Below are 25,817 nucleotides of genomic sequence, written 5' to 3'. Positions count from 1 at the left end.
CATAGCCATATAACAGAGCAATAAGGAGTTATTAAAAAAAACCGTCAGGGGGATTCCGCCCCCCTCGGACCGAATAGGGTTAAGATCGACAGATACAGGAATCTGATGATATACGAGATTTTGATTGCACTTTTTAATGTAGGCTTTAGCCTACTTTGCCTATAGCTGGATCCGACCCTGAATGACGTGCTGCAATTCGCTAGAATATTTTCCATATTGTCTTTAATTGACAAAAATAAATCTGAATAAAGGGACCACTACAAAAAACATGAATAGCTATTTTAAAACATCTTTAAATAAATAACGAACCTCCTTATACACAAAGATAATAAAAAACGATGACGTCACCCGGACCAACTGTATCCAGCATGTCCAAGTAAACAATATATATGTATATACAAACAAAATAATAAAGAAATATGACCTAATATAACTAAAAACATTTCCGACGAATTTCCTTCCCGTCAGAAATGGTTCAAAACAAATAGAAAAAAAACAAAAAAGATAACGAATAACCACCCCTCTTTCTCCGTTAATTTTTGTTGGTGTCATCTTTTGCACTGGGGAGAACTTCTAATCAAAGATCTTGGACGACTCTGCGTTACGTCGCAAAAACAGTAGATCAACTTTTGTGAAGAATGAAAGCCAGTCTTTTGACAGACAGCATTTCAAATAACTTCACGGATATGTTAAGAAATTCAGGACATTAAAAATGAAATTACTGTTTTTTCTCATATTCTCAAGAAAATTAAAACTATAAGGAGAATTTGTAATTTGTCATATCGCATGGCAATTAAAACCCGAACAACATGGACCAAAAATTGATATGATCAATTAATCAATTAATTATAAATAATTTAATTTCTTTACCCACATTCAATACCAAATTTATCAAAATTTCGTAAAATAATCCCTAGTTGAATATGTATAGTTCCCATAGCTATTGTTGTTAGTCTGTATCTGTCGGGTCCTGTGTAAATCACGTCAGAGTTCCGCAGAACTGGTCCACCACCAACAAAATACGATCGTACCCGATGTTTCCAATCTCCAGTTGGTTTCCATGTGGCACATGTTAATTTGTGGTGACCTGGAGAGAAAAAAAAAATTCCAAGCTGCTACATGTATATGCTTGCCTATTAATTTCTGTCTGATCAATCGTTCTTATATATGAAAAAATATAAAGATATTCGGGTAGTTCTACGGATTTAAAACTTGTATTTCTACGCGCAATCAATTCATTCGAATGGCTTTTTCAATTAAATTGCCTGGGAAACAGGATCAAGAAATTATTGTAAAAAAGAAGTTTGGTTTTTAGGCACTTTTTATAAACTAGATAAAAATTATTACGAATTTGGCTAAAATCCCTAAAAGCGCGAAAAAAATACCCGCGAAAATTAGTACTCTCAGATCTGAAATAAGTCCCCACGAAAACATACAATTCTGGTTTTACTTTAAACTAAGTTGAATGTGATTGTGCAGTTATAGTATAGTTATATTTATATTTATAGTGTTTAGATTCTTGTAACTATAGAAGGTTTCATTAATTGAAATATATTTTAAACATTTTTTGACACATTTTTTAGTTCATTTAATATCTGCTGTTATATTTCGACACAAGGTTAATAAAATATTTTCATATTTTATTTAGTTGCAGAAAAGGATTGCAAAATAGTTATTCGACAAAAAAAAATTTGACAAGAAAAATGGATTGACTAAATTAAATAAATACATACTAAAACTATTGCACATACAGTTAATGTTCACTACAATCAATTTGATTTCTATCATATTAAATTTCTGCCAAAAATGCTAATTATTCGAAATAGTAAATCTAATTCCTGCCACAATTTTTCACATTAAATAAAAAAATTTTTAAAAGTGATATCAAACCTACCTGGAGATGATGGGATGTGACAAAAGCCATAACCATAAATCTCATTCCGCCCAAAATTATCTTGATGCCAAACTTCGAAGTGTAATTTTGGCCAGCCCTTCAAACCCTTTGTAGCAAAATGTAAGTCTAATGGATGAGACCATACTGCATAATCATATATCTCCGGGTTGTCCACTTGAGTTTGTCCTTCTTTTAATCCAGCCAATAGTTTCCATGACCCTTCAACATGCACTGACCATTTGCAATACAAACTGTGAGAAGGAAAGCCACTAGCACCTTTGATCTCTCCAATTACATGAAGTTCTGCCATTTAAAAACCATTTTTACAGCATAATGCAAAACCAAAAATCTTTATTGACTGGCTCATAAATCTTTATTTTAACAAATTCTTACTATTGATGTTATTTTCCACTTTTATTCTCTTTCCCTAAATGAAAAAATAATACGCATACACCCAGTCATACGTAGCTGTAAAGGCCTTTTCAACATTAGTTCTAAAATAAAATCAGTGCATATTTGGGCCAACGTTTTGGGCTGATATGCTGTGCACACTATAAAAAAAATACTTACTTTTTTATTTTTTCAAAAAAAGAGAAATTTGATTTTAAATTCTTAAGCCTGAAAAAAAATTCTAGTAAAAAATGCTTAATGAGGTGTAGCTACATAAACGTGCTAGTATCAGTGGTAAATGGTATATATACATACTGCAGCTAACGAATTACAACTACATTATTATCATTAAATTTCAAAAAAGTCAAAAATACCCTAGGTTTAGTAAAAAATGTAATGATTAAATTGAGATATTAAAAAAATATTTTGTAGATATCAGAAGAGCTGGCGTTCTATATGAAATAAAACTAGACATAATTAATAGTAAATGCATTATGTACTATACAGTGCACACCAAATAAGTGGTGAACCAATTTTTAAAAAACCTTATATATAGGCAACCTTATTATATTGTAACTAAAGGGCTTCTGCCTTCTTACGGCATTTAGCATGTGATTGAATAAGAAGATGGACAAAAATACAATATCACGTGACTGCATGAAAGTTTTACGAGTTTGAATAGCAAGAAAAAATACAACTGAATAAAGGACCACAAGGAATTCATATAAGAACATTTAATTCTGAATTTTCAAAATTAAACAATCGATCAATTCATGATAATGATAATCACAAGAAAACCTCTGGCATATACTTTTCTTGTTGTAATATTTTTGTCTTCACTTTCCTTGCCTAAAGCTTGAAAATATAATAGCACAAAAATATCAGAACTCGAAAACTATATGCCATAATGTACCCGGTACCATGATGTATCATCTATTAACTAGTACTGATTACCTAAGATAACCAACAATTGTATTCCACACAAATTCAATATAAAACCCTTTAGAATAGAAGTAGGATATGTAGTAACATATCATGATTTGTATGAACGCCACTTTTCATTTGTTAAAGTCTTATATGACATGCAATCAATAAATAGGTTACCATTCAAATGATCAACTTCATGTTGAATTATACGAGCAGTCCATCCAACCGCAGTGAAATTAATTGTTTCTCCTTCTACATTCAACGCCTCAACAGCAATTTCCTGCGACCTTGGGACAACTGCAGTAAAATTTTCCACGCTTAAACAACCTTCTTTAAAAGCTACAGTAGTAGGATCGATAACTTTAATTTTTGGATTAATCATAACAGTCAATGGAAAGAGGGTCATTTGCATTTTCGTGACTCCTTTACTTCCATACTTTTGTATAGCTAATTTCAAATCGTGCCCAGTTACTTCAGCAGCTATCACCTGCAAGGAGACGCCAATTTGTGGAGCAGCAATTCCAGCAGCATTTTTTTTTCGTAGTGTTGAAACAAGTTCATCTACCATTTCTTTAAACTCTGGAGCAATTAAATAAGCCAACTCAACTGGTTTAGCATGTGCTCGAAGTATTGGGTCACCAACTTGCCTAATAGTTTTTTGACCTCCTCTTTGAAAGTAATTCATTAAATTTTGTGCCCAGTTACTATTGTTTCTATTTATTATACCAAATGATTTTAATGCTTTAAATTGCCTTTGCAAATGCATAATAACCTGCAAGCATAAGAAAATTTTAAAAAATAAATATATAAAGGTTCTTTTTTGCATATCATCTACTTGTAATAGTGTGCAGCTCGTCACAGAAAAGTATGTGAGCATGTCCCTTTAGTATTATATAAGTTTTACAACAGAGTGTCCAGGTTGACCTTTTCTATGGCAAAGAAAATCCGGATATCTTTTCTATATCTATGTAGAAAGACCCTTGATGGAAACAAATATATATTAACAACAAGTATATAATTTGTATTTTGTCTTTGTGGGTTCATATTTGTGCTACTGTTTCAAATGATTTTTGCCATGTTTTTATTGTCAAGGTTGTCCTGTTCTATGCCAAAGTATGTTTTGTAAAGAGTTAAGACAAATGATTCCAGAAATAGTTTACAGATAGCAATTCACGGTAGTAATATGTAGAGCTTTGTTTTTTCTTAGATATTTCTCAAAAGTCTTCTCTAGTTAATTACCCAGTCTCAAAAAAAGTAAAATCAGTGCAAAATTTTAAAGTGGCATTTAAAAATAATTTAAACAAATTTTAGACTGTTTTATTACATTTAGTATATATGTAATTTTTTTCCCTAGAAAATTTATTTGGTTGTCATATTATAAATAAATACTTTAAGAAAGAACTTAGTCAAGTATTTTATATTACTAATTCATTGAAACTGGTAATTATAGAAAGAATAGATTTTAATTGCATAGAATTTTAGTTGTCTCTTTATAAGTAAGTAGGTGAGTAAAAAAAAGGTCGTCAGGAATAAAAATGTCCTAAAACTGGTAAGGAAAGATGCAATGTGGCAAATGTGCATTTGCATTCTGTGGATGATTGTTTGAAATGAAATGAAATATATGCTATTGGCTTCTGTTACTGCCTTACAAAAAGTTTGCGGTTTGAGTGATTATTTGTTTTTTAGAGTTATCATTATTTTTGGTTGCATTGTTAATCAACCTGAAACAAATAAATAGCAGTTAGTCCATGTAATCACAAAAGGTTTAGAAAGTGAAAAAAAAAAATTTTCCTATTGAATTTGTATATTATATAGGTCTTTATTATGACATGAAGTGGTGTGAGCATAAGAAGAATTTAAACATATGGGTAGCATTTCTTAAAAAAATGTCAAATTTTCAGTGACAATGTCGTATTTGGTTCATACGAAATTTATTCGTTTATATTTAATTTTTAAAGAAATTTTTTTGTTTCAATTTTATTAGTGGCCCCTAGTGGAAACAATCCACTAACTATAGGTTTTTGTGATTTTGTGGGCTAGCCACTTTAAATATTTATTATTATTATTTTATTATTTTAGAGAGATTTATTTATTGCTTCTATTTAAGGTGACGGTATACCTTTATTGTATCAAAAAATTGATTTTTTTTATTAGCCATTTATACTAAAAAAACAACAATCTTCCCAATGGTAAAACTATTTATTTATTTTTGGGGAATATTGACTTTATCCAAATAACTAACTTTTTTTTTTCTGATCGGTCTTTCACACCATAAATTGAATTAAGTTAAGAATGAATGTTTTAACACTTATCATCCTCTTGAGTATAACTTTTAAAAATAAATTATATTTCCTTTCTGAAAAGAAATGACTGTCTGAAAAAAAACACACTTTTATTTCTAAAAATGTATGCCATCCTGTTCTGTTTCTGCAAGTCACAGAAAAATGTTAAACGACTTAGAAAGTTCTATTTCTATGCTATTCTCAGTCACGTCTTTGCGAATAATAAAATTTAAAAGGACAACCTTCTGAATATTCATCGCCTCGGAAGTGTGAAAGTATCACCATCATTATGAGTATGCTTGAAAGGTGTGATATTTTAAAAAATCTTTAAAACACTTTTTCGAGTGTTTTTTTCTGTATACCATCTATTACTTTTCAAATCTCTTTTACAAAACTACAGAAGATCTACAAGGGAGAGTGCTACTGTGCTGTAGCCAACGTGTTTATCTAAAAACGATTTTTTTTATTTTCAAAAATCAACGATTCTCTAGATATTACATCTTTAAGTTAAAAATGGCTTTTTTAGAAAAAGTAAAATAAATCAAAAACCGGGGACTTTGTGGAAAATAATTAAAAAAACGTTTTTACATACATCTATCACGATTCTATAGAACAACGAATGAGATTTGGAAAGAAGTAGTTTTGTAAATGAAGTCACTTTTTTGAAGGCAGGGTGTGTTTCAAAAATGTCTCTGTACTTTTCATGAGTTAAAAAGTTTTAATTATTTTTATACCATTTAATAGGTGGTTGAAAATGCTTTTTAGTGATTTATGAATGAATAAAATTTGATTAACTATCGCTGAAAAAATTGCAATTTAAAAAAAACATGCTCAAAAGGTATACCTTCACCTTAATATTTAGAGGATTTTAGAAGATTTTTTACGGTACAAACACAATATAAATACTTGTTTCTTTTTATCCTTTTCACGGTTTTCACATTTTATTGCATTATATACACAAAATGTGTGTCTCAAAAACTTTGCCTCAGCGATAAATCCAATTTGGAAGATTTTCTAAAATTAAAATGCCTTGACAAATTCGTTTTTTTCTTCTCTTGAGGTATATACATTGCTTTAACAAATTCTATTTTTTCAATTTTATGAACTATTTACCCATAATATATATAGCTATGTTATAGAAATAGTATTTTCCATACATATGTTTTTTTCATTCAATATATCCACCTTACCAAAGCCATTTAGGTAAGGCCTTGCAAGTGAGAAAAGTGGATCCAGGGCAACTTGGAAAGTTTGAAGTCATTTAAGTAGGCTACTCTTAGTAACAGTAGGGGGGTGGGGGGCAACCTGAGGTTCCCAAGTACAAGGACTGTCAACATCCACATTAATTACTATAGTAATTTAATGGCAACCTTTTTTGATAGTTTTGGCTTGTTTTAAGTGATTTTGGGTCTGTGGTTAACTGAGGCAGCAAAATAAGTGCAAAAAAGTTTTAGCATAGCTATAACCACTAAGCTACAGCAGCGCCCACAATACAATAAAACAAAGGTACGGGATCATTCCCCGATCGGGTGTCTGTCACCCAATTCGGGTAAATCACCCGATCGAGTGAGTGCGCAAACCACCTGATCAGGAGAGACTTACCTGAATCAGTCTAGGTTGCACATGTTGTGCCTCTGAAGCTCATTTTATTTGTCTTATAGACATGTGCTTGGAATTAGTTTAGTTAGAAGCCAGTATAGCAAGCTATAGAGAAAAATGTGCATATTTTTCATCATACCCGACACAAAATATAGTAGAGAAATATTGATATCTTTAACATAGCTAGTTAGCTGTCTCTAAAGCTTTAGCTGGCTGGGTGCTAGGCAAGAACTAAGTCTCTCCCAAGCACCCTCGGTTTGTTTATGTATTTAACTAGCTAAAACTTTACCGTCAGTTATGACTCACTAAATGGGGTGGTTGTGAAAAATTGCCGCCAGTTCCGACTTACTCGATCAAGTGGTTCACTCAATCGAGGGACACTCACCCGACACCCGATCGGGAAAAGATCCCGTACAGCCAAGCTTGAACTAAACAAACAGATGCTGACAAGACAAAAAAAACTCAATAGCCCTGGTTTGGGAAAAATGTCTATGTCGGGGTCCCTCAGGATGCCTAGATCCAGGGGATCCCTTTAGACTAGCTAGCAGCTAGCTAGCTAGTCTAAAAAAGGTTAAAATACAGCAACTCTTCCATTATTGGCCCAATAATACCATATGTTTGTATGCCTCCTGTCCTAATTTTAAATCAAAACGAAACAAGGAAAATAAGTCAGGATTAAACAGAAAGCAAAAAATATTTACATGATATAACTAAGAAACAAAGAAAAACATCAACGGCAAATAAACAAACAAACACAACATCAACGAAAACAAAAACAACCCAGCCTGGGCAAACAAGACAAGCGGGAAATGACTACGATATTTCACAAAATGATATTTGTTTAATTCTCCGTAATAAAAAAATCTATTCCGCAAAATATACACATTAACTTCAGCAAAAACAAACAAAATGGCAGTTAGCTTGCGCAAAAAACGTGATTCAAATCCTCAAAAAAGGAAAGAAGTAAACAGAAAAATTTTATCCAAAAAATCAATTCTGCAAAATAATAAATACATATTATTAGTATCAAGTTTATTAATACTTGGATTTTACTTTAGTTGGAACATATATTATGAGGATGACGCAGCAAACAAGTCAAACATCAGCAGCAAGCCAAAACACCAAAAAGCAAAAGTGAAAAGGCAAAGCGTCCCTGACAAAAACAAAGGTATATAAGTAAAGCTGAATGCTTACCAACCAACTTTTGTGTATACCCAAAGCTTTACGCCCAATTAGGTGTAATTTTGCTTACTACCATTTTCATTATCTACCTTTTGCTATAGCCTGCTAGCTACTAGGCTGAATAATTCTGAAAAAAAAGCATAAAAAACAGTATATATAGGTAGCTAACCATTTTTGTAACTAATATATTTATGTGAGGTTGATACACGGAAGTATTTTTATTAATGTTATCAAACTTATAATTTAGGTAGCTAGCTAGTAATGTTTAATAGAATCAACATATGATGTGTCGGTGCTTTAGCTAATGCATTAATGACTGGTATTGTGTAATTTTTGTTTGACACTAACTTGGTGTAGATGAAGGTAAAAGTTTTTAATTTTTTACTAATTCTTAAATTTTATAGTTAACCAGCAATAACATCAACTTAGGTAGATTTTAAGTTTTGCACTTATTTTTTATGGAGCCTATAAGTAGTTCACATCAATTGTGACATTTATTTACACAGAAGAAAATAAAAAAAATATATATGATTTTACCTAAAATCCGCCTTTACATTCACACAATAATTCCAATTCTCACTAACTTCGACAAAAACAAACAAAATGGCAGCTGTGTGATAATTATATATTCTATGTTTTCCTTTAGGTCACGCTGATGTCCACTCAAATGTCTTCTCACCTTCTTTTTGTTCCGGTTTATCTATGCGGAACATCTCCATCGATGGGTTAAACATGAATGTGCAAGAGTTATATAAGTCAAACGGTAGCTCAGTTCAGCTCTATCAGATAGATAACTTTTTATCTGACAAAGAATGTGATGGTTTGTCTGCAGCTCACCTAAGATTTATCGAGAAATCAAATAAGATAGGACCACTAATTTGTTTTTCTGGAATAATATCGTTTCAAAAATACCTCGTAGATGCTGGTGTAACGTACACAGTAACGCCGAAAGATTTTGCCCCAGAAACAACTTGTATCAATAGCACATTCTCTCGACAATTGCAGGATAAACTGAAATATAGCTACAGCACTGCTTTTTATCCTGGCGAAAGCAAATTTACTTCAGTTTTTGAGAGGAGGTTTGAAAAGGTTTCTGGATTACCTTCAACACATGGCGGGAAGTTTCAAATTACGTCGTATCCTCAAAGGATAGGTGCATATTGTTTTTTCAAATACTTTAATGCTTGTTGGTGGCCCTTGGAAAAATCCACGGGCTCGCCAGTCCATTTTATACCGGTTTGGGTGCATCTGGCTACTGGCCGTACCACTTTGCATGACAGAAGTATACAGGTATTATAATATAGCCTAGTCGGTGGCCCATTGTTTAATCTACCGGTTCACCCGTCCTTTATATACCGAATTTTGTGTGTCCCTACTTGAGGTAGGGACACAAGAGAGATAGTCGTTAACCCTTGGAAAAATCCATGCGGTCGCCCGTCGTGTTCCCTCGTCCTTTAAATTTACCCGTCGCAACAAAGTGGATAAAAATATATCGCATTTGATACTCGTGCGCATATTAAAAATTTCGTGTTTCCGTTACGGGACGCCGCTTTGGCTAACACAGACAAACGACGGCTATTATTAAAGAGACTAGTCGGTTACCCAGATTCCACGGGGTCGCCCGTCCTTTATATATCGCATTTCGTGTTTCCGTACCAGGACGCGCCTTTCGCGGACACACAAAAAGACGGAACACCTCTATTATTAAAGAGATTAAAAGATTTTGCTCGAAGAAAATATCACTTTTGTTCCGTCAACTATGAAATCTATTTCTTATAATTTTATTTACTTTGTAGTTCTTTTGGAGTGCGAAATTCAGTAAACAGACGTAATTATGTCTACTTAGTAGATATACTTATGAGCGCAAACTTTCACGACCCGCGAATTTTGTATCTTTGGCGAAAATTTATTGTTTTAAAATATTCCACTTTCTTTTTTTGCAAAACTTTGTTTCCCTAATATTTTAACATTAGGCATTTTACCTATGTAAAACATCACTTTTAAACCTGGTGCGTTTTTAAATGATTTTTATTATTGACCAAGTATAAAATTTATGTCACCTATTCCTACTAGCAAAAGTTTATATCCGTAATTTTTTTTGTGTTCGTATTTTTTTGCCTAGTTTGTGCCCGCAATTTTGTTCTCTTAAAGTATATAATTGTTACTGTAAATTTATAGGACAAAAATCTTTTCTTCTGCAGGTTACAAACGTCATACCGACTGTGATTTAGACAGCACTGAGTTGCGCGATCGATATGCTACTGCTTTGGTGTATCTTCAAAACGTTAGAGAAGGTGGTGAGACTGTCTTTTCAAAATTGGGCGTAAGTGTGACACCACGAAAAGGACGCTTAATCGTGTGGACTAACATGAATAAACAAGGAAAATGTGATAAAACTTCTGTCCATGAAGCTGCACCTGTTATCAAGGGACGGAAATATATCCTGCAGAGATGGTAGGTACTTTAATGAGGTAATTCTTGTAAAGTCCCCAATTTTCTCAAATGCGGGTGTTTTTAAATCTTCATTTTTTTTGTAACTGTTTACATAAAATAATGTTATCGTTAAAATTTAGTTAACAGAAACAAAAACCTTTATCTCTAATATTTAACCTTTATTCAGGTATTACTTCAAAAACTTCATGGCTTTGGGTAAACGTCCAATGGAACCAGATTTACCAAAACGTAAATTTTTACAGCCAAAGATCTCATGTGATTACTACGAACAAGGATCGTGCCGTTGGTACGACGAGTGGGGCTATGACCATTTAGTTGAGTATAATAACATAAAGCAGGGACTAGCGTGAATAAAGAATGCTTACAAGTAAATCAATAAATATTTTATAATTTTTTTCAGCTTAGTGCATATAATATGCCTGCATTTTTTAATTTTAATTAAATTCGATTTTTTTAAGATTTATGCCCTTTCTTATGACGGAACAAAACAATTTTTCATTTTTTTCGCCGTCTTTTAGTACGTTAATTCAACTCCTCGTAACTTGAGCCTTTAATATATCAGGGGAGATTAATTTAATTTAAGCCTGAATAATATTCTTGCAAATTGAACAGTTCCGCTTTACGTCCAAGTTGATTAGAATGAAGGAAATATAAATTCGATGTTTTTCTGTGTCAAAAGTTAAAGCTATCCCAAGAAATGAGCTTAAATTTCCTGAAAATCGCACAAGATAACAAACGTTGAAGTTTTTAAGATTCCAGTTAAGGCGTCTATTTTTTAAGGTAATAGATTTGTTTTATTACGCAAGCATTAAGTAAATTCTTATGAAACAGATGTAAAATCTAAAATGGTGTTAATCCGACTTTGAAAACAGATAACACTATATAATATTTACCTGTAAAAAGTTTAACGCCGTTTATTATATCAGTCCCTTTTCCCCGTTATTTCAACATACGCGTGGTGCTCCAAAACACCCTTGAATTCCATAACATTTCTAACTTTTTATACTAAGGTTTTTATCCTTTTTTTGGCGAATTAGGTTGCTCGCAAAAAGATGTGCTTATTGCAATTTTGATTTGTTTTAGGTGTAATTATTGAGTTAAAGTAGCCATGCATTAAGGTAGCCTTTTACATGGACCCAAAATCAGATTTAAAACCCATTGTTTACATGGAGCATATGGAGCCTGTCTTTCTTTCTCCAAGCATGGAGTTTTTCATGCCAGAGTTGTGTGAACGGCACATGCGCAATAACTTTGTACACATGCGCAATAACTTTGTTAACATGCGCAATAACTTTGTACGCATGCGCAATAGTTTAAATTCGTGTAAATTGTGTTTACATGAATATTTTGGAGGCAAAATAAAATTCCGGTTTCGTCTTTTAGACCGAAATGGAATCAACACCGAAATGACTTTCATTTTGCCCGAAACTATGTAAACATTGACAAAGACTAGACAAGGGCCTGAAATGAAATTTTCGTTTCGGCCCCAAAATAAAACTTTGTGTAAGGGCTATCAAGAGGCTGTTTACACGAAATCGACATGAAACTCATGCCGGCTTGAAATTTCATGTCGGCTTTGACGTGTGAACAGCAATAGAGTTTCCTGAAGACACCGAAGTGAACTCATGCCGGCGTGAAAAAATGCGTGTAAACGGGGTCTAAGATTACAACAAAGAAAATATACTGAGTAAATCAAGAGAATAGAAAATGGGAAGAAAAAATAATTCATTTTAAGTAATTTCGCAAAGATTTTCGCGAATTGACCTTTCCAAGAATTTTCATTAGTAAGGATAAAATTCGAGAAAATTGATTAAGTTAGAATTTTGAATGACTTCATTTTTATATATAGTTTTAATATATAAAATGGGCATAAATTTCTTAAAAGGCTTCCATCTACGCTTTTTGCTCTAGCCATGTCATTGTCGTTGTCTACTTTCTTGTAACTCACCACAAGCATATCAGCGGGAGATAAAAACGTGATTGTTTATAAATCACGTGTATCTAATCTGGAGTAGACGAATCATTCATGTTACACTTTACTGGCGTCATAGCCCAGACTCCACAATAAGTGGTGTGACGTAGTAACTGTAACACGATCAACGTCCTTGTCGAGAGAATTTGATGTGCTTATTAATGATCCAAACTGGAGGGCTTGATTGTCTGAAAAATAATTACAGAGTTTAATTAACCTAAACTTTAGTGCTAGCAGGAAAGGTTGCAGCTTTGAATTACATGCGTGGTTGCCTTTTTCCCAGAGCATTTTGCATTTTTTAATAAATTTGATACCTGCGTTTTACCTTACGGGTACAAAATTTTGAGGAAAAAAATTTTGCGTAACATATTTTGCAGATTTGGTTCAAATCCGCAAAAATAAGTTTTGCAAATAAAAAAATAAGAAATTCCTTCCTAGTATGATTGTTGTAGATCTAAGCGAGTAGAATTCTTCGTTGTTCATTTGAAATTAAATTTTTTAAGCGAGTAGAGTTCTTCGTTGTTCATTTGAAATTAATTTTGTAAGCGAGTAGAGTTCTTCGTTGTTCATTTGAAATTAATTTTGTAAGTGAGTGGAGTTCTTCGTTGTTCATTTGAAATTTATTTTGTAAGCGAGTAGAGTTCTCCGTTGTTCATTTGAAATTAGTTTTTGAAGCGAGTAGAGTTCTTCGTTGTTAATTTAAAATTAATTTTTGAAGCGAGTAGAGTTCTTCGTTGTTCATTTGAAATTAATTTTTGAAAGCTTATAAAACACTTTCTGACCACTCATCTTTAAAATAAGTTTCGAAAATAGTTTGTTACCTGAAAGTGATACGTCTTTAGCGAAAGAGACTGGGGACTTCTGGAGTGTGCTTTCATGGGCTGTAATACGTACCTAAATTGTATTTTAATCCGAAAGTTGTCACGTTGGTTGCTGTTTCTCCAACTGGTATTAATCCACACCACCCTGCTTCTAAGGACGCATCACAAATAATCTTCGTTGTAACCTCAAATATAACAAAAACTACACGGAGTAAAACATACAACAGCGCTGAGATGTTCACCTACTTTCTGTTGCAAAAGCGCTTTAAAATTAACTCTTAAATTGTGGCACGCAGATTGTTTAAAAATTTTCTAGAGAGGCTCAAAAATTACAGAAATTTTGAGAGATCAAAGCGGCCTTGATCTTGCTCCAAATGAGCTAGCTTCATTCGTCCCACAATTCAAATGGTGTGGCACAAAAACTCGCAAAACACCTCATTGAGTTCAATAATTTTTGGTGCTCAGACATAATTAAATGCCTCATCTGCCAAAATATTCGCTTCCTTCAATTCTCTCAAAGAAGTTTTCACTTCAAACGACAAAAAATCCGGGCCATTTTTAAATTTCGTTATTGAATTTGAAAATGCGAAAAGCCGTATAGTCAGGTAGCTGATGACACTAAAACTTCAAAGTCAATACAAACTATGGAGACATCTTAAAATTCACGTTATGATAGGCCCTTGAAACTTGAGCCGCAATTGGTAGCTGAAGATAAAACACAGACGGTTCATGTTTGGTACTGTTGAGTAGCCAAATTCATACTCTTTATAATGCACTTTTATGACATCTTGCTACTCAGAAATTATGGCGGTCCAACTGTAGGGCTGTTTTCACCCGAATATTTCCGTGGCCCGTCGTCCACTAATAATCTTCGTACAAATAACTCCATTATCTGCACATCGAAAAGTAAAGTATCAAAAATACTCACTGGCTTAAGAAGACATACCGAGTCTAAGTCTGACAACAAGTAGCACGGTTTATTCTGCAACGAAAGAATACTGTAGAGCGTGTTGATATTTGATAACGTGTGATCTAGTCGTCCACCGATTGCATTGAATGCCACAATGACGTCATACTAAAGAAAAGTATTTTTGACAAATCAATAAAGAAAGATAAATAAATAAATTAGTCTATTAAAATAAGTTAGTTAACAGTATAATTATTCATCTTGTCTGTTGTAAATTTAACTTATCTTGCGGAACGTCGAGCAGTATTAGGCATGGATCTATATCGTCCTATAAATTTTCCGCATCGATATTTTGTTAATCCTTGTTCGGCTGAGCATAAAAAAAATAAAATACTCCTTTTTGGTATTAGCGCAATCACAAAAAAGTGTTCCCGCGAGTGGTAAAATTCGACTTTGAACCCTCTGGTCTTGGTAGCGAAGGATAAAAAAAGTGCTAAAATGGAGAGGTTTCTTTTGAGAGTTTATTTAGTTTTTGCTTACATTTGGGAATCAGTATTAAATCCTAGACCCCTAGGCCCTGTATCGTGTTATAATTCGCAAATTACCGAACCACTTTGGATTTGGCATGTTTTGGAACTTTATATAATTTTGCTACAAGATAAGACCTGGGAGGCCTACAATTCAATGTGGATATATATATAAAATAATCTCTTAAAAAAACCTCTCCACTTTAGCACTTTATGTGGGCCAGGCTACCAAGAACGGGAGTTAAAAGTTAAACTTGCTCCACTTGCGCTGCGGTGCAACCATTTCAAACAGACAGACGAAATACAGAGATTTTTTTGATGGAGAATAGCAGACGTTATATTCACAAATCTCAACTATGTAAGGAGAATCATGGAGGTAGAACTAACAGAATTCATCGTTCCTGTTGCAAGATAAGCACATGCTCACTTTTTTGGCACATCAACGTAATAACAGAAAATTAATATTCTAAAAAAAGTGGATGTCACCATAAAGAATTTTAGAACATTTTTATGAGGAATCTTTATTTCTCCTCATAAAAGGTGTTCGCTTTAGGGAGGTTGATCCAATACAATCTTTTTATTTAAAGAGCAAATAATATAAGAACAGGGTGCAGGGGTCCAGAACTTTAGAACATGTGAAGAACAAATAAGGATTTGTGAATACCAAAATGCCCCTTGAAAAATGACTAAATAAGATTTAGAGCAATTTAGAACGCTTTGAGGCGCCAAATTAAAAAAAGTTATGAACATTTTTCTTTCGAATTGAGTGTTCTTATAAAAAGCTGTTTGACCTAAGTCTTCAATTGAAAAATGCATTTCTTTCTTACTCTTCTGTTGCTAAATCTGTTGTGGTTCCGTGAGTTTCTAAATTTTGGGTGGCCTAATCACTTCTTATACACCGTACTCTAATAAAAAATCGTGCAATTATCACAACACACAAATTGAATAGCCACACATTTCAAATTATCCTATTTTATTGTTTAATGTACAATGGAAGATAAAAACACGCATTCAAATGACCTGGTTTCCATAACCATAACATATTTTAATTTTACATAGCAGCATAGTGCTAGAAGAACCTGCAATAATATAAATATGCAGCCACAAGGTTTATCTTATACATTTTTTATACATTTTCTTTTTACATAGATTTAACATTAAAAATGCGTTTAGCCGGTTAAAAAGTTAATTTCATGCATGTAGAAACTAGGTCCATAAAAACGTAATAACATTTACACAAGTTATTATATGCGTGTAAAAGAGTCAGGTGTTAAATAGTTTGATAAGAACGAAATCTGTTTTAACGTTCATGAGAAAATAAGCAAGAAAGAAGGATGGAAAAACTAACTATAAAAGAAGAAATTAAAGTATGGATTTACTTTGTCATTCAATTTTCCTGGCATCGTGCAATTTTTCGCTTTACAAACTAAAAATTTCTATTCTAGTGTCGCAAGTTGGAGAAAGAGAGGAAACGACGAGAAAGGATTGCAAATTCGTTGGAAGAACTGAAAAATATCCTGTATGATTCCCAGGTAAATTCTTAATCAACTGAGTACCCACGATCTATTATTGTTAGGTGAGAAGAAGAGAGTGTTGTAGCACCAATATAAAAATACTTAACCTCGTCCCTGGGCTATTTCCCCTTTATGATAATGTTGATAGCGGCCAAAGGACAAAAAAACCTGCAGATATACGATATTTAAAAAAACTACTCCGTCGCTTAAGTTAAACATCAGTTTTGTCATTCCAATCTAACGCAATACAATCAGCCTCATATTTAAATTGTGGTAAATAACGGCTGTTTAATTAATTTAAGTCCTTTTGATTTTTGTAGATCACAGAACACAGAAAAATCGATAAAGTGGAAATTCTGGAATCAGCTGTGAAGATGTTGAACTCAAAAAATATGGCAGGTACACCACGTGTTTTAGGTTTTAAAACTACACCACTATTTTTCGCGCGAATTTCAATGCTAGTACCCAGTTCCCTTTTTTCTCAGTCAGAAGCCATCCACTGCACTGTCCTTACACGCACACATAGATCCTTTGTAATTGCGGTACATTCGCGTTAAGTAAGAGCCCGATCTCTTGAGCCAAAAAATCGCTTAAGTGGGACACTGATGAAATGGCTTCCTAAAAAAAAGTAAAACAAATGAAATTAAATGAATGAAATTCGAATGTTAAAAATCAAACGAAGAAAAAAAAACACTGCTAAACGAGTTGAAAATAAGCTTTTAATGCTGTCTGAAAGTCACTAGCCGTGAAGGGGTGTTAGAAGTTGACAAAAACGAAAAATAATTATAAAATCAGTTACCGAAAAATAGAAGATGTTATAAGAAGTGGGACATTTTAAGCCTTTTTTGAAAAAGGATCAGAGGGAGATTCGGTTAAGTGAGACATTCGTTAAGTGGGACGAATTTTTGCAGTCCCCGGAGTGTCCCACATAACACGAGTGCACTAAACGCAACGTATGCGAATCCTCAAGCGGAAGGCTGATATCAGCTGCAAACAAGTTTGCTTTTTTGTCCCGTATCGTCTTATGGCCCCAAACCAGGATTCTAGGTGGCGGAGATTGGGGTTGGTAAGAACATGAAAAGCAAAAGGTACAAGCGGGAAAATTTTGTTGCATTAAATTCTTGTACTAACCCTTTATGGCGATATTGCACCAAGCAGGGGCGAAGCTTCTCGCCGTGCTTTAACGTGGGAGGAGGGCACTATTAAGTGACGGCAGTAGAAGGAGATGAGAATAATTTTCCAACATTTATTGAACAACTCCTTGCGGAACGCGGAAATCACCAAAAGGGGCCTTCTACCTTAGGGGTTTAAATTTCGCGAATTTCGCGAGTTTTTGTTAATTTCGCGAAAATTGTTGGAAACGATGACACTGATTTTTTCTTCAGATTTACCTAAAACGACTATAGTACAGTCGATAGTCGAGATATCCAGCTTTAAAGGTCTTTAAAGTTTAACATAGCGATATACCTGTACCTGTGTGAAAAAACTCTTGATTAGATTGTTTAGCCAAAAACGAGCTACAGGACAGAATATATGGATTAGGGTGTATTCGTTACTAAACTTACTTCTCTCCAAATAAGCTTAAAAAATACTACTCTAATTTCTCAAAGCTATATTATCTTCAACAATGAGAGATTCTATATATTCGGAAGTCCCTTTTTTGTATCAATCGAACTTTTTATAAAATCAAATGTTTTTGTTCAAAATAAGCGAAAGTTCGACATAACGTGATAAAATGAGCTGAAGGGACCGGAAAAACAGTTCGATAAAGCGAAAGTTCGAAGTAACGGGCATTCGAGATATCAAGCGTCGACTGTACATATGTGAATTTTAACTTTAAACGTCTCTTATATAAAAACTTTTAAATTAATTCCCTTAAAGTGAAAAATCAATCGCTAGGGTAATTTTCAGATATTTCAGGTATTCCAGGACATCACTTCATTTTCAAAGTTGTCTCAATACACAAACATAAATTGAAATGCGTTCCGTACATCACCTTTTTAACAACGTTTGATCAGTTAGAATTAACAATTGAATTGTTACTGCTGGAAAAGTATATCAAATAATAAAAGTATATATATTTGGAAAAATTCTGATCGTAACTTGTGCTTGTCATTGTTTTCAGATGATGAAAAATCATACGTCGCTGGATATAACGCATGCCTCGTAGAGTTCACACGTCATCTGATGTCGGCGGGATGCATAGATTGTCATGCGAAAGCAAATCTTATGAACATAATTTCGAGGTTGTCAAAGTACAATATGGGTGACTTAACCAAACTAGCGCCCTATGTGTGGCCAACAAGAACAGATCAAATTGGGGCGTATTATCCTCTTGAACACAATCAAGCAGGTGGCGAGAAAAATAAAAGCATTTCGATTCCTGTAGTGAACGGAATGAAAAATCAACAAGGCAACCGCATGCCATTAGGTCAAATAGAGAATAAACAGACATTAAACCGTAAGAGACGTATTAACGATGAAATCGATGTATTGTCAAGAAAAAGTTTAAGAACCTCATACTCACCGCGAACCACGGACAACAACTACGACAATAACGAGAAATTGCTGTTACAGACAAGATTGTCGACAAGTTCATTGACATTTTTTGCCGATCATGCCTTACTAAAGAAGAATTCGTCCCCTCTTGTCGTTGGACATAGCTTTAAAGATCCCAACGACAACCAACTGAAACAACAAGAGAAAAAACAAACGTTTCTAGTGGAAAATTCTTCAAATGTTCGCGAAAGTAGAAACACAAGCATACAAGACACACCATACGAACAGCAGGACGCAGCGAAAGAGCAACACAAAGCATCCTGCTTATCTGGATTAAAAAAGACAAACAAGATGTTATGTAACATAAACACGAACAGGAAAACGATTATGCTCATTAACAGCAATTCTGACAAAATTTACATCACCACAACAAATGTTCTTGCTGACAAAACTAGCAAATTAAAACAACCAACTGCACCTTCTAAATTTCTGCTTGTAAAGTCGCCAAACATTACGAAACCTCGCGTAAGACAGGAGATTAATGTTTCATCGAATCAGACATCCCAGTCTGCAGGCCTTACCCCTAAATTTGTTACAGGTGTCCAAAATACAGTGGATTCTAATAAGCAAAGCAGCAATAATGATATAATTGCTTCTGACGTTCCTCGCACCGTGGATAACTCTGAAACAATGGTAAAACAAAGCGGTAATGCAGCAAATAGCAGCTTGACAGGGAATGAGTATGAAGGAGCCACCACATATCATTCGCTAGACAGCAACATGGAACCGTATCAATTTAGCAATGTATATTCTAACAATAAAGTACAACAGGAGAAATTTAGCTATACGCAGCTTTTGGATGATAGGAATGACACTTTTGATACGCAACTTATACAAAACAGCACAAAGGCGCATGACGAAGTTACAAGGCCGGACTTTCAGAACCTGGAGACAACTTCAACAAAAGGCAAGGCTGCATTCTCGTTGCCACCGTTGAGCGTTTTCCTTAATCAATACTACGCTAGTGAAGATTGAGCAAAAGGCGAACTCTTCTGTTTATTTCTTAAATAGTTTATTGAAGCTTACTTAATTTCTTCCAGCAAACATTTAACACAAGTTATTTAACAAAAAAAACAACCTTTAACTACGCTAAAAAGAAAATGCTTCAACCTAAAAAATGGAGATTTTGAAAAAAAGAGAATTTCATGTAACTTATAGAACATGCAAAAACGATGTTGGACATCAGATGTATAAATCTTTTAATATTGTTTTTAGACATAACATTTTTTTTCTCTAATTGCTAATGCGGAACATTTCTGCCTTGGTCCATGTTGAAGCAACATCAACTTTAAGTTTTCAGGAAAAAGCGATTAGAGTTTTTGACATTCGTTAATACATGGCTTACCTCAATGTTATTATTCTTGCAGTGTTGGACGGCAAAGCGTGCAGCTTTCGTGAAATCAGTATAATCTTGATCTTCCAGAACAACAACATTTGATTTCTTGAGAGAAAAAAACCCACAATTAGTTGAAGATTAAGTTTGATTTTGTTGCAAGACTGACAACACTCTCCCCTCATCAAAATATGCTATCAGATTGTTCATTCAATATAACGTTATCTTTCCGACATTTTTGACATTTTCGCGACATTTCTCCTGCTTTGGGTCAAAATTTCATACATTTGGAACCTTGAATTACCCTAAAAATCCAAGTTTAATCACCAACATCCTTATAAGACAGATTATTTTTCAGGAAAAAAAATAGTGAAAAGTAAATTTGACAGGTATATGAATTTTGGCGGAAATTTAATTTAGCATAGAGCAAAAATCAACCTCGTTCCCAGTTTTTTTTGCCTTTTTGACAACCAGACAGGCGGCGAAATTACACCTGGTACAGGCTGGTGAGTTCTGTAATGCGATTGGCTTACATCCGACATAGATAATTTAATTGCGCGTCATAATATATGCAACATTTTGTTATAAAGATGGCGGATTTTGTTACAAAAACAAAAGATTATGAGGAATGTTCAAAAAGATTGACTAAAGAAGAGTGAGCTAAACACTAAATATTTTCACAAATAATGTTATTTTGGCAGATTTCCATTGTTGACATTTTGAATGATAATAAGGTTCTACTTTAAGCTTAGTAAAAAACATGACTGTGGCAGTTTAACTGGGTGAGAAAATACATGTAGATAGGTAGGTAATCTTGCTAACATGTACATAGGCAGCCATAATAAGCCATTACTAAATAAATAAAAATCTTATTTTTTATTCATTTTTCTACTTAAAAAAATAAGTGCTCTTCAAAAAGTATAGTTTTAGTCAGAGAAGCTAAATGCGTCTTCCAATTGTTCTAAACAACTGATGTGACTTCTTAACAAGTTTAAAATTTTGTTGGTCTGTCATGTATAGCTAGCAAGCAAAAACGTCACATTTATGCAAAATTTAGCCACACCAGTCATAGGTAGAAAAATGTCACGTTTCGAGACAAAATCTTTCTCAACCTCTCGAGCAACAAAAATAATAGCTAAAACGATGATTTTGTTATCAAACAAAACAATAATATTTTTTGCCACATTTGCTAATTATGGAAACAAGTTTCAACTTACACCCTCGAGTTTCCTCTCCGAGCTTCTTCCTCGCCGGCATTTAAACGCGCTTTCTACGAAATATTCCCTGACTGCGCTGTATGACTAACCCTTCTTTTAAAAGAACGAAGATATGAATTTTAATTTGTTTTGTTACTTTGTCTCTTAAAAAAAAACTCTGAAAGAAAGACTTTTTTTATTTTTTTTATGGTTACACGCTCGCAGCGTCGCAAAAAATGTGCACATTCGCAACTCTTGAGGTTTTATTCGTATGATCAACTTAGTTTTTCCACTACCAACTTTCATACGGAGTTCAACTTCGTACAAATATAAACTTTTTTCATTAAGTTATTCACCATTTACTTTGATTTTATACAATATTTTTACTACAAACCGTTAACATGAAACCCGTATTAAAGAAGGTTTTACTTCTACGCATATTGCATCAATTTTATTTTGCGTTTGTAAGTCAATAATAGCATATCAAAATTTCGTTCCTCAAGTGGTCAAGTAAATATGTAACAGAACGAGTTACAGACGTAATTTTTTGTCAACACCAAAAATTAGGTTTTAGAATAGCTTTTTTGGAGAACACTACTGCTAACAACGTGCATACTTTCTGAACGAAGAAATCTTTAACTTCGTCTCGTATGGAGTCGAAATCTCCACATAAAAAATCTGGAACGTATCTACGATAAAAAAATAGAATCATACAAAAAAATAACCAAAGATAACGAACATCCGCTACATTGAATTTACTACGGTCACGACCAAACGATGTTTTGAATATATGCTACAAATAAAGCCAGCAGAAGTGTAGTAAAAAGATTTAAAACATTTTACTGTAGAAAAATCTGCGAAATCATTTTCCTGTCAAAAGTTTCTTTCGTAAGGTAACCAGAAATTGATAACACATATTAACCCAAGTGAATCTCAACAAAGATTTCTAAAATACCGGATAGCCATAGCAAATACAGCTAACAACCAGGTGTAAAATTTAAGAAATATTTACACTGTGAAAAACATAGAAGTGACAAACCTGTCTCCATGCTTTGTATCATAAAGTCTGTTCGCACCACCATCACAACAAACCTTTAAGACAGCTGCAAAAAAGTTTTCCAATACGTTAACCCACGGTTTACTAAGTTTCTCAACTATGCTCAAAATAATATACGTATATATGCAAAAAGAGGTGGAATTCTTCGCCAGATCAATAACTCGCAAAGCTAGTGGGATGAAATTTCACGATAATAATAACAGAAAAAAACTAGTCTGAAAAACAAAGCGAAATTAGCATACCGTTCTTCCAGAGTTTATCCAAAACATTTTCTGGCTGAGGTGGCTGGTTCAACAAAAGCAGCAGGATTTTAACATCTATAAGATTAAAGTGCATATCTTGAATTGCTACTTAACTTCTTAATTGCGCATTACTAATTAACTTCTTACAAACGCTTATTAGGACACTGGAGGTAAATGGGGTAAAAAAAATAAGTATGACGTCAAACATCAACTTTGAAATAGGAAAAGTCTTACAACCGATTTGGATGTGTAATTATTCAATACAGTGAACGCAGAGACAGATTAAAATAAGACCTTAAAATAACCCCACAATATTTCAACCTTTTAAACGGTATGCATCAGAAGTTGTAACAAAAACAGACCCGAGTAGAGAGCTGCAGTAATTCAACTTCTGGTCGCCACACAACAGCCTTTCAACTTACATCTGAGGAATGCGTTAAAGCTCTAAAACCGAATGTTTCAACTCTTTTAAGACAATATAAAATACAGTATAAGAATAAGAAGACTCTATATGAACAGTCCCTTGAGCTGAAATAGGCGAGATAGTTGTAAACCAGCTGGATTCGTTTTTTCATTTTGTATTTTTCTGATAAATTACTGCATACTGTAAGTTTCTCTTGATGGCAATTTTTCTCTTTTACTTTTGCATCCTGGTAGTGGTGGTGGGAGCAGGGTATTTTTTAATAAAAAGGTTGTGATAAGGTGAATAAAAAAAATTATTTGACATTTAGTAACATTTATTATGTGGTTTAATACCTTCTCTTAATCATTGTTGGAAACGGTTATCAGCACCCCCAAAACAAGCAGAACGATGTGAGTATACCCGATGTACCCAAATTCCGTAGTAGATGAAGAAAAGGTAAATTAGACGAGTTAGTTACAGTAAGGAATGGTTACGTTAGGCTAAATTGGATGTAGTGTCAAAACAAGAAAAGCTGGTTTTGTGTTTCGGTCCTCAGCAGAAACTGATACTATTTGAAATAGGACATTTCATATTATAAATAATGACCTGCGTTATCTAAGGGAGGGGGATGTGAAAAAAAGACTTGTATTATATTTATACTTTTGTTTATCACGTGAATTGTAACATTTTTACTTTTGCTATTCTTTACTCGTACTTATTAGTTGAAGACAGTTGTGTAATAGAAGCGAGAAAGGTCACATGTAAGTCTCCTTTTTTATCGTTTTTGCAGGAATGGGTGGGTTGGTTGTAATACTGGGGACTACTGTTGGGATAATGGGGATGGTTAGGGTGGCAGGGTTGTAGCGATCTAGTATCTCTACCACCCAACCACTTATGATAAGAATACTAGGGATACTGGGGATGGTTAGGATGCTTGGGATATTATGGATGGCTATGATGGTTAGGATACTAGTGATGGTTTGGAGACTTAGGATGGCTAGGATTCTTAGGATGGCTAGGATACTAAACATGGTTGGAATGCTTGGGTTACTAGGAATGGGTAGGATGCTTGGGATACGTGGAATACTAGGGATGGTTATGATATTAGGGATAGTTAGGACGATTGTGATACTAGAAATGGTTTACTTGGGATGGTTCGGATATTTGGGATGGTTGGGAAGGTTAGGATAGTAGGGTGGTTGAACTACTCAGGATACTATGGATGGTTATGATACTAGGGATACTAGGGATACTTGGAATGGTTGGCCCACCTAAAAGATTGATAAACTGTCTAAAAGACAACTTTAGTTGAATTTATATACATGCTTTTTCCCTCACTTGTGTACAAGATGCAAGTAAACACTAAATTTTTATTTTAAACAAAAAACCTTTAAAAGAAAATGGAGCAGAAAATATATTGTAAAGCATTATACAAACCTGACTTTAAAAATTCTAAAGGATACAGTATTCTTTGCGGTGTTTCCATTTTTTACTAAAAAGGAAAAAGAATATATTACTGTATAATGGCTGGGGTTAACCCAGACTTATGGTAACATTCACTTGCCCAATATTAAATCCCTGTCAAGGGGTATTGAATCCTAGTCTTCTACTTCCTATTCTGAAAAAAGTGCAAGAGTCTTTTGCACTTTTTGCAGAAAAGGACTCTGAGTTTTAAGCTATTATAGAAATTGTTTAAACTTGGTCCCAGGCTGGTCCTGGTTACCCAAATGGGAGTAACTGTATATTTTTTACTCATTTCCAAGATATTTAGCCTCACATGATGCAACTCCCACTATAAACCTCGGAGTTTGAGAGGAAGACTTTTTTACATGTTGAACTAAAAATATATATACTACAAAAAATGATCTGGTACAATCTGGCTACTTAATAGCTGGGCCCTGACCTTTTTTGAGCTCTCTAGACAGCTATTCCCTGGGTTGTCTTTTATGATAATACCTACACAACTTATTTATGTTGATATCTTGTACTTATTTTGTCTGGTATCATGTAAAATATTATTTTTACTTTGCCTTTCATACCTGGGCACTGGCGGTGTTTTGCTCTGTAGCCAAAAATCACTTTCACTTTCTAAACGGCAAACAGAAAAAGTCTACCATGGTCGAAAAACAGATTATTCAAAATGTCCGCCAAAGCTATGCTCTGGTCTGGTTGTTGTCTTTTTATGACTATGATTTTTTGTAGCTTGTTAGATAGCTGGCTAATTTAGTTTTTAAAAGTGCTTTTTTCTTATTTTTCAGAAAGTTTTTTTGTTTTAATTCCATTTCACTGCATGATAGATAGATGTGCATATTTTACATGGCTATCCTCACAAATATCGAGGGATAGCTATACCCTGTCTATTATCTCCAGGAGGGGCCATGGCTTAGATGGAGAGTCCTAGAGTATTTAATGCTCATTTTGAGCTACGCAGACACAATTAGGGCCCGCGCTTTACTCTAGACAACTCCTGGCAACATCCAACGGCCCACACAGTGTGCCATCTCCCCCAATTTCAGTTAGGGACAACTGCAAATTAGACTATTCCGCCTAAATAGGCT

General features: G+C 33.9%; 5 protein-coding genes across 8 annotated transcripts; 2 read left to right on the top strand and 3 right to left on the bottom strand.

Annotated features, from left to right (window-relative positions):
• Positions 1–273: 273 nt before the first annotated feature.
• Positions 274–2,349, bottom strand: LOC130621445 (B9 domain-containing protein 2-like). The gene is made up of 2 exons (XM_057436732.1): positions 1,895–2,349; positions 274–1,087 (listed from the first exon to the last, which is right to left on the bottom strand). Exons 1-2 carry the CDS (start codon positions 2,202–2,204, stop codon positions 867–869), a joined length of 531 nt encoding a protein of 176 aa, XP_057292715.1. The 5' UTR covers positions 2,205–2,349; the 3' UTR covers positions 274–866.
• A 585-nt stretch (positions 2,350–2,934) lies between these two features.
• Positions 2,935–4,103, bottom strand: LOC130621442 (peptide deformylase, mitochondrial-like). Its single transcript, XM_057436727.1, has one exon. The coding sequence runs from the start codon at positions 4,086–4,088 to the stop codon at positions 3,318–3,320; it is 771 nt and encodes a 256-aa protein (XP_057292710.1). The 5' UTR covers positions 4,089–4,103; the 3' UTR covers positions 2,935–3,317.
• Positions 4,104–4,899: 796 nt separating this feature from the next.
• On the bottom strand, positions 4,900–25,388 carry LOC130621443 (thiamin pyrophosphokinase 1-like). Of its 4 annotated transcripts, none has more exons than XM_057436728.1 (9): positions 25,299–25,388; positions 24,697–24,751; positions 22,857–22,931; positions 22,597–22,660; positions 22,174–22,246; positions 20,374–20,469; positions 14,450–14,596; positions 13,595–13,706; positions 4,900–12,888 (listed from the first exon to the last, which is right to left on the bottom strand). In XM_057436728.1, exons 2-9 carry the CDS (start codon positions 24,743–24,745, stop codon positions 12,758–12,760), a joined length of 747 nt encoding a protein of 248 aa, XP_057292711.1. In that variant the 5' UTR covers positions 24,746–24,751; positions 25,299–25,388; the 3' UTR covers positions 4,900–12,757. The 4 variants fall into 4 exon arrangements, with proteins under 4 accessions (XP_057292711.1, XP_057292714.1, XP_057292712.1 ...); XM_057436731.1 differs by having other exon boundaries at positions 14,468–14,596; XM_057436729.1 differs by lacking the exon at positions 25,299–25,388 and adding an exon at positions 25,163–25,292.
• LOC130621441 (uncharacterized) lies at positions 7,982–11,636 on the top strand. The gene is made up of 4 exons (XM_057436726.1): positions 7,982–8,260; positions 8,921–9,427; positions 10,476–10,728; positions 10,895–11,636. The coding sequence occupies exons 1-4, from the start codon at positions 8,002–8,004 to the stop codon at positions 11,076–11,078; spliced, it is 1,203 nt and encodes a 400-aa protein (XP_057292709.1). The 5' UTR covers positions 7,982–8,001; the 3' UTR covers positions 11,079–11,636.
• Positions 16,197–20,265, top strand: LOC130621440 (uncharacterized). Its single transcript, XM_057436725.1, has 4 exons — positions 16,197–16,322; positions 16,401–16,487; positions 16,790–16,868; positions 18,595–20,265. Exons 1-4 carry the CDS (start codon positions 16,290–16,292, stop codon positions 20,001–20,003), a joined length of 1,608 nt encoding a protein of 535 aa, XP_057292708.1. The 5' UTR covers positions 16,197–16,289; the 3' UTR covers positions 20,004–20,265.
• Positions 25,389–25,817: the final 429 nt, after the last annotated feature.

The sequence above is a fragment of the Hydractinia symbiolongicarpus genome, chromosome 12, assembly GCF_029227915.1.
Source record: "Hydractinia symbiolongicarpus strain clone_291-10 chromosome 12, HSymV2.1, whole genome shotgun sequence".
Classification (NCBI taxonomy): Eukaryota; Metazoa; Cnidaria; class Hydrozoa; order Anthoathecata; family Hydractiniidae; genus Hydractinia; species Hydractinia symbiolongicarpus.
Note: the sequence above shows the minus strand (reverse complement) of the source record. Positions and strands in the feature narration are given on the sequence as shown.

Excerpts from the sequence above, each read along its gene's own strand:
- LOC130621445 (XM_057436732.1), bottom strand. The coding sequence starts at position 2,204 with ATGGCAGAACTTCATGTAATTGGAGAGATCAAAGGTGCTAGTGGCTTT. Across the intron at positions 1,088-1,894 it reads TCACATCCCATCATCTCCAG|GTCACCACAAATTAACATGT; the intron begins GTAGGTTTGATA and ends TTTTCTCTCCAG.
- LOC130621442 (XM_057436727.1), bottom strand. The coding sequence starts at position 4,088 with ATGCTCACATACTTTTCTGTGACGAGCTGCACACTATTACAAGTAGAT.
- LOC130621441 (XM_057436726.1), top strand. The coding sequence starts at position 8,002 with ATGGCAGTTAGCTTGCGCAAAAAACGTGATTCAAATCCTCAAAAAAGG. Across the intron at positions 9,428-10,475 it reads GTCGTATCCTCAAAGGATAG|GTTACAAACGTCATACCGAC; the intron begins GTGCATATTGTT and ends TTTCTTCTGCAG. Across the intron at positions 10,729-10,894 it reads AAATATATCCTGCAGAGATG|GTATTACTTCAAAAACTTCA; the intron begins GTAGGTACTTTA and ends ACCTTTATTCAG.
- LOC130621440 (XM_057436725.1), top strand. The coding sequence starts at position 16,290 with ATGGAAAAACTAACTATAAAAGAAGAAATTAAA. Across the intron at positions 16,323-16,400 it reads CTATAAAAGAAGAAATTAAA|TGTCGCAAGTTGGAGAAAGA; the intron begins GTATGGATTTAC and ends TTTCTATTCTAG. Across the intron at positions 16,488-16,789 it reads ATATCCTGTATGATTCCCAG|ATCACAGAACACAGAAAAAT; the intron begins GTAAATTCTTAA and ends TGATTTTTGTAG.
- LOC130621443 (XM_057436728.1), bottom strand. The coding sequence starts at position 24,745 with ATGGAAACACCGCAAAGAATACTGTATCCTTTAGAATTTTTAAAGTCA. Across the intron at positions 20,470-22,173 it reads AAGATTTCTTCGTTCAGAAA|AAATCAAATGTTGTTGTTCT; the intron begins GTATGCACGTTG and ends TTTTCTCTCAAG. Across the intron at positions 12,889-13,594 it reads CGGATTAAAATACAATTTAG|ACAATCAAGCCCTCCAGTTT; the intron begins GTACGTATTACA and ends ATTATTTTTCAG.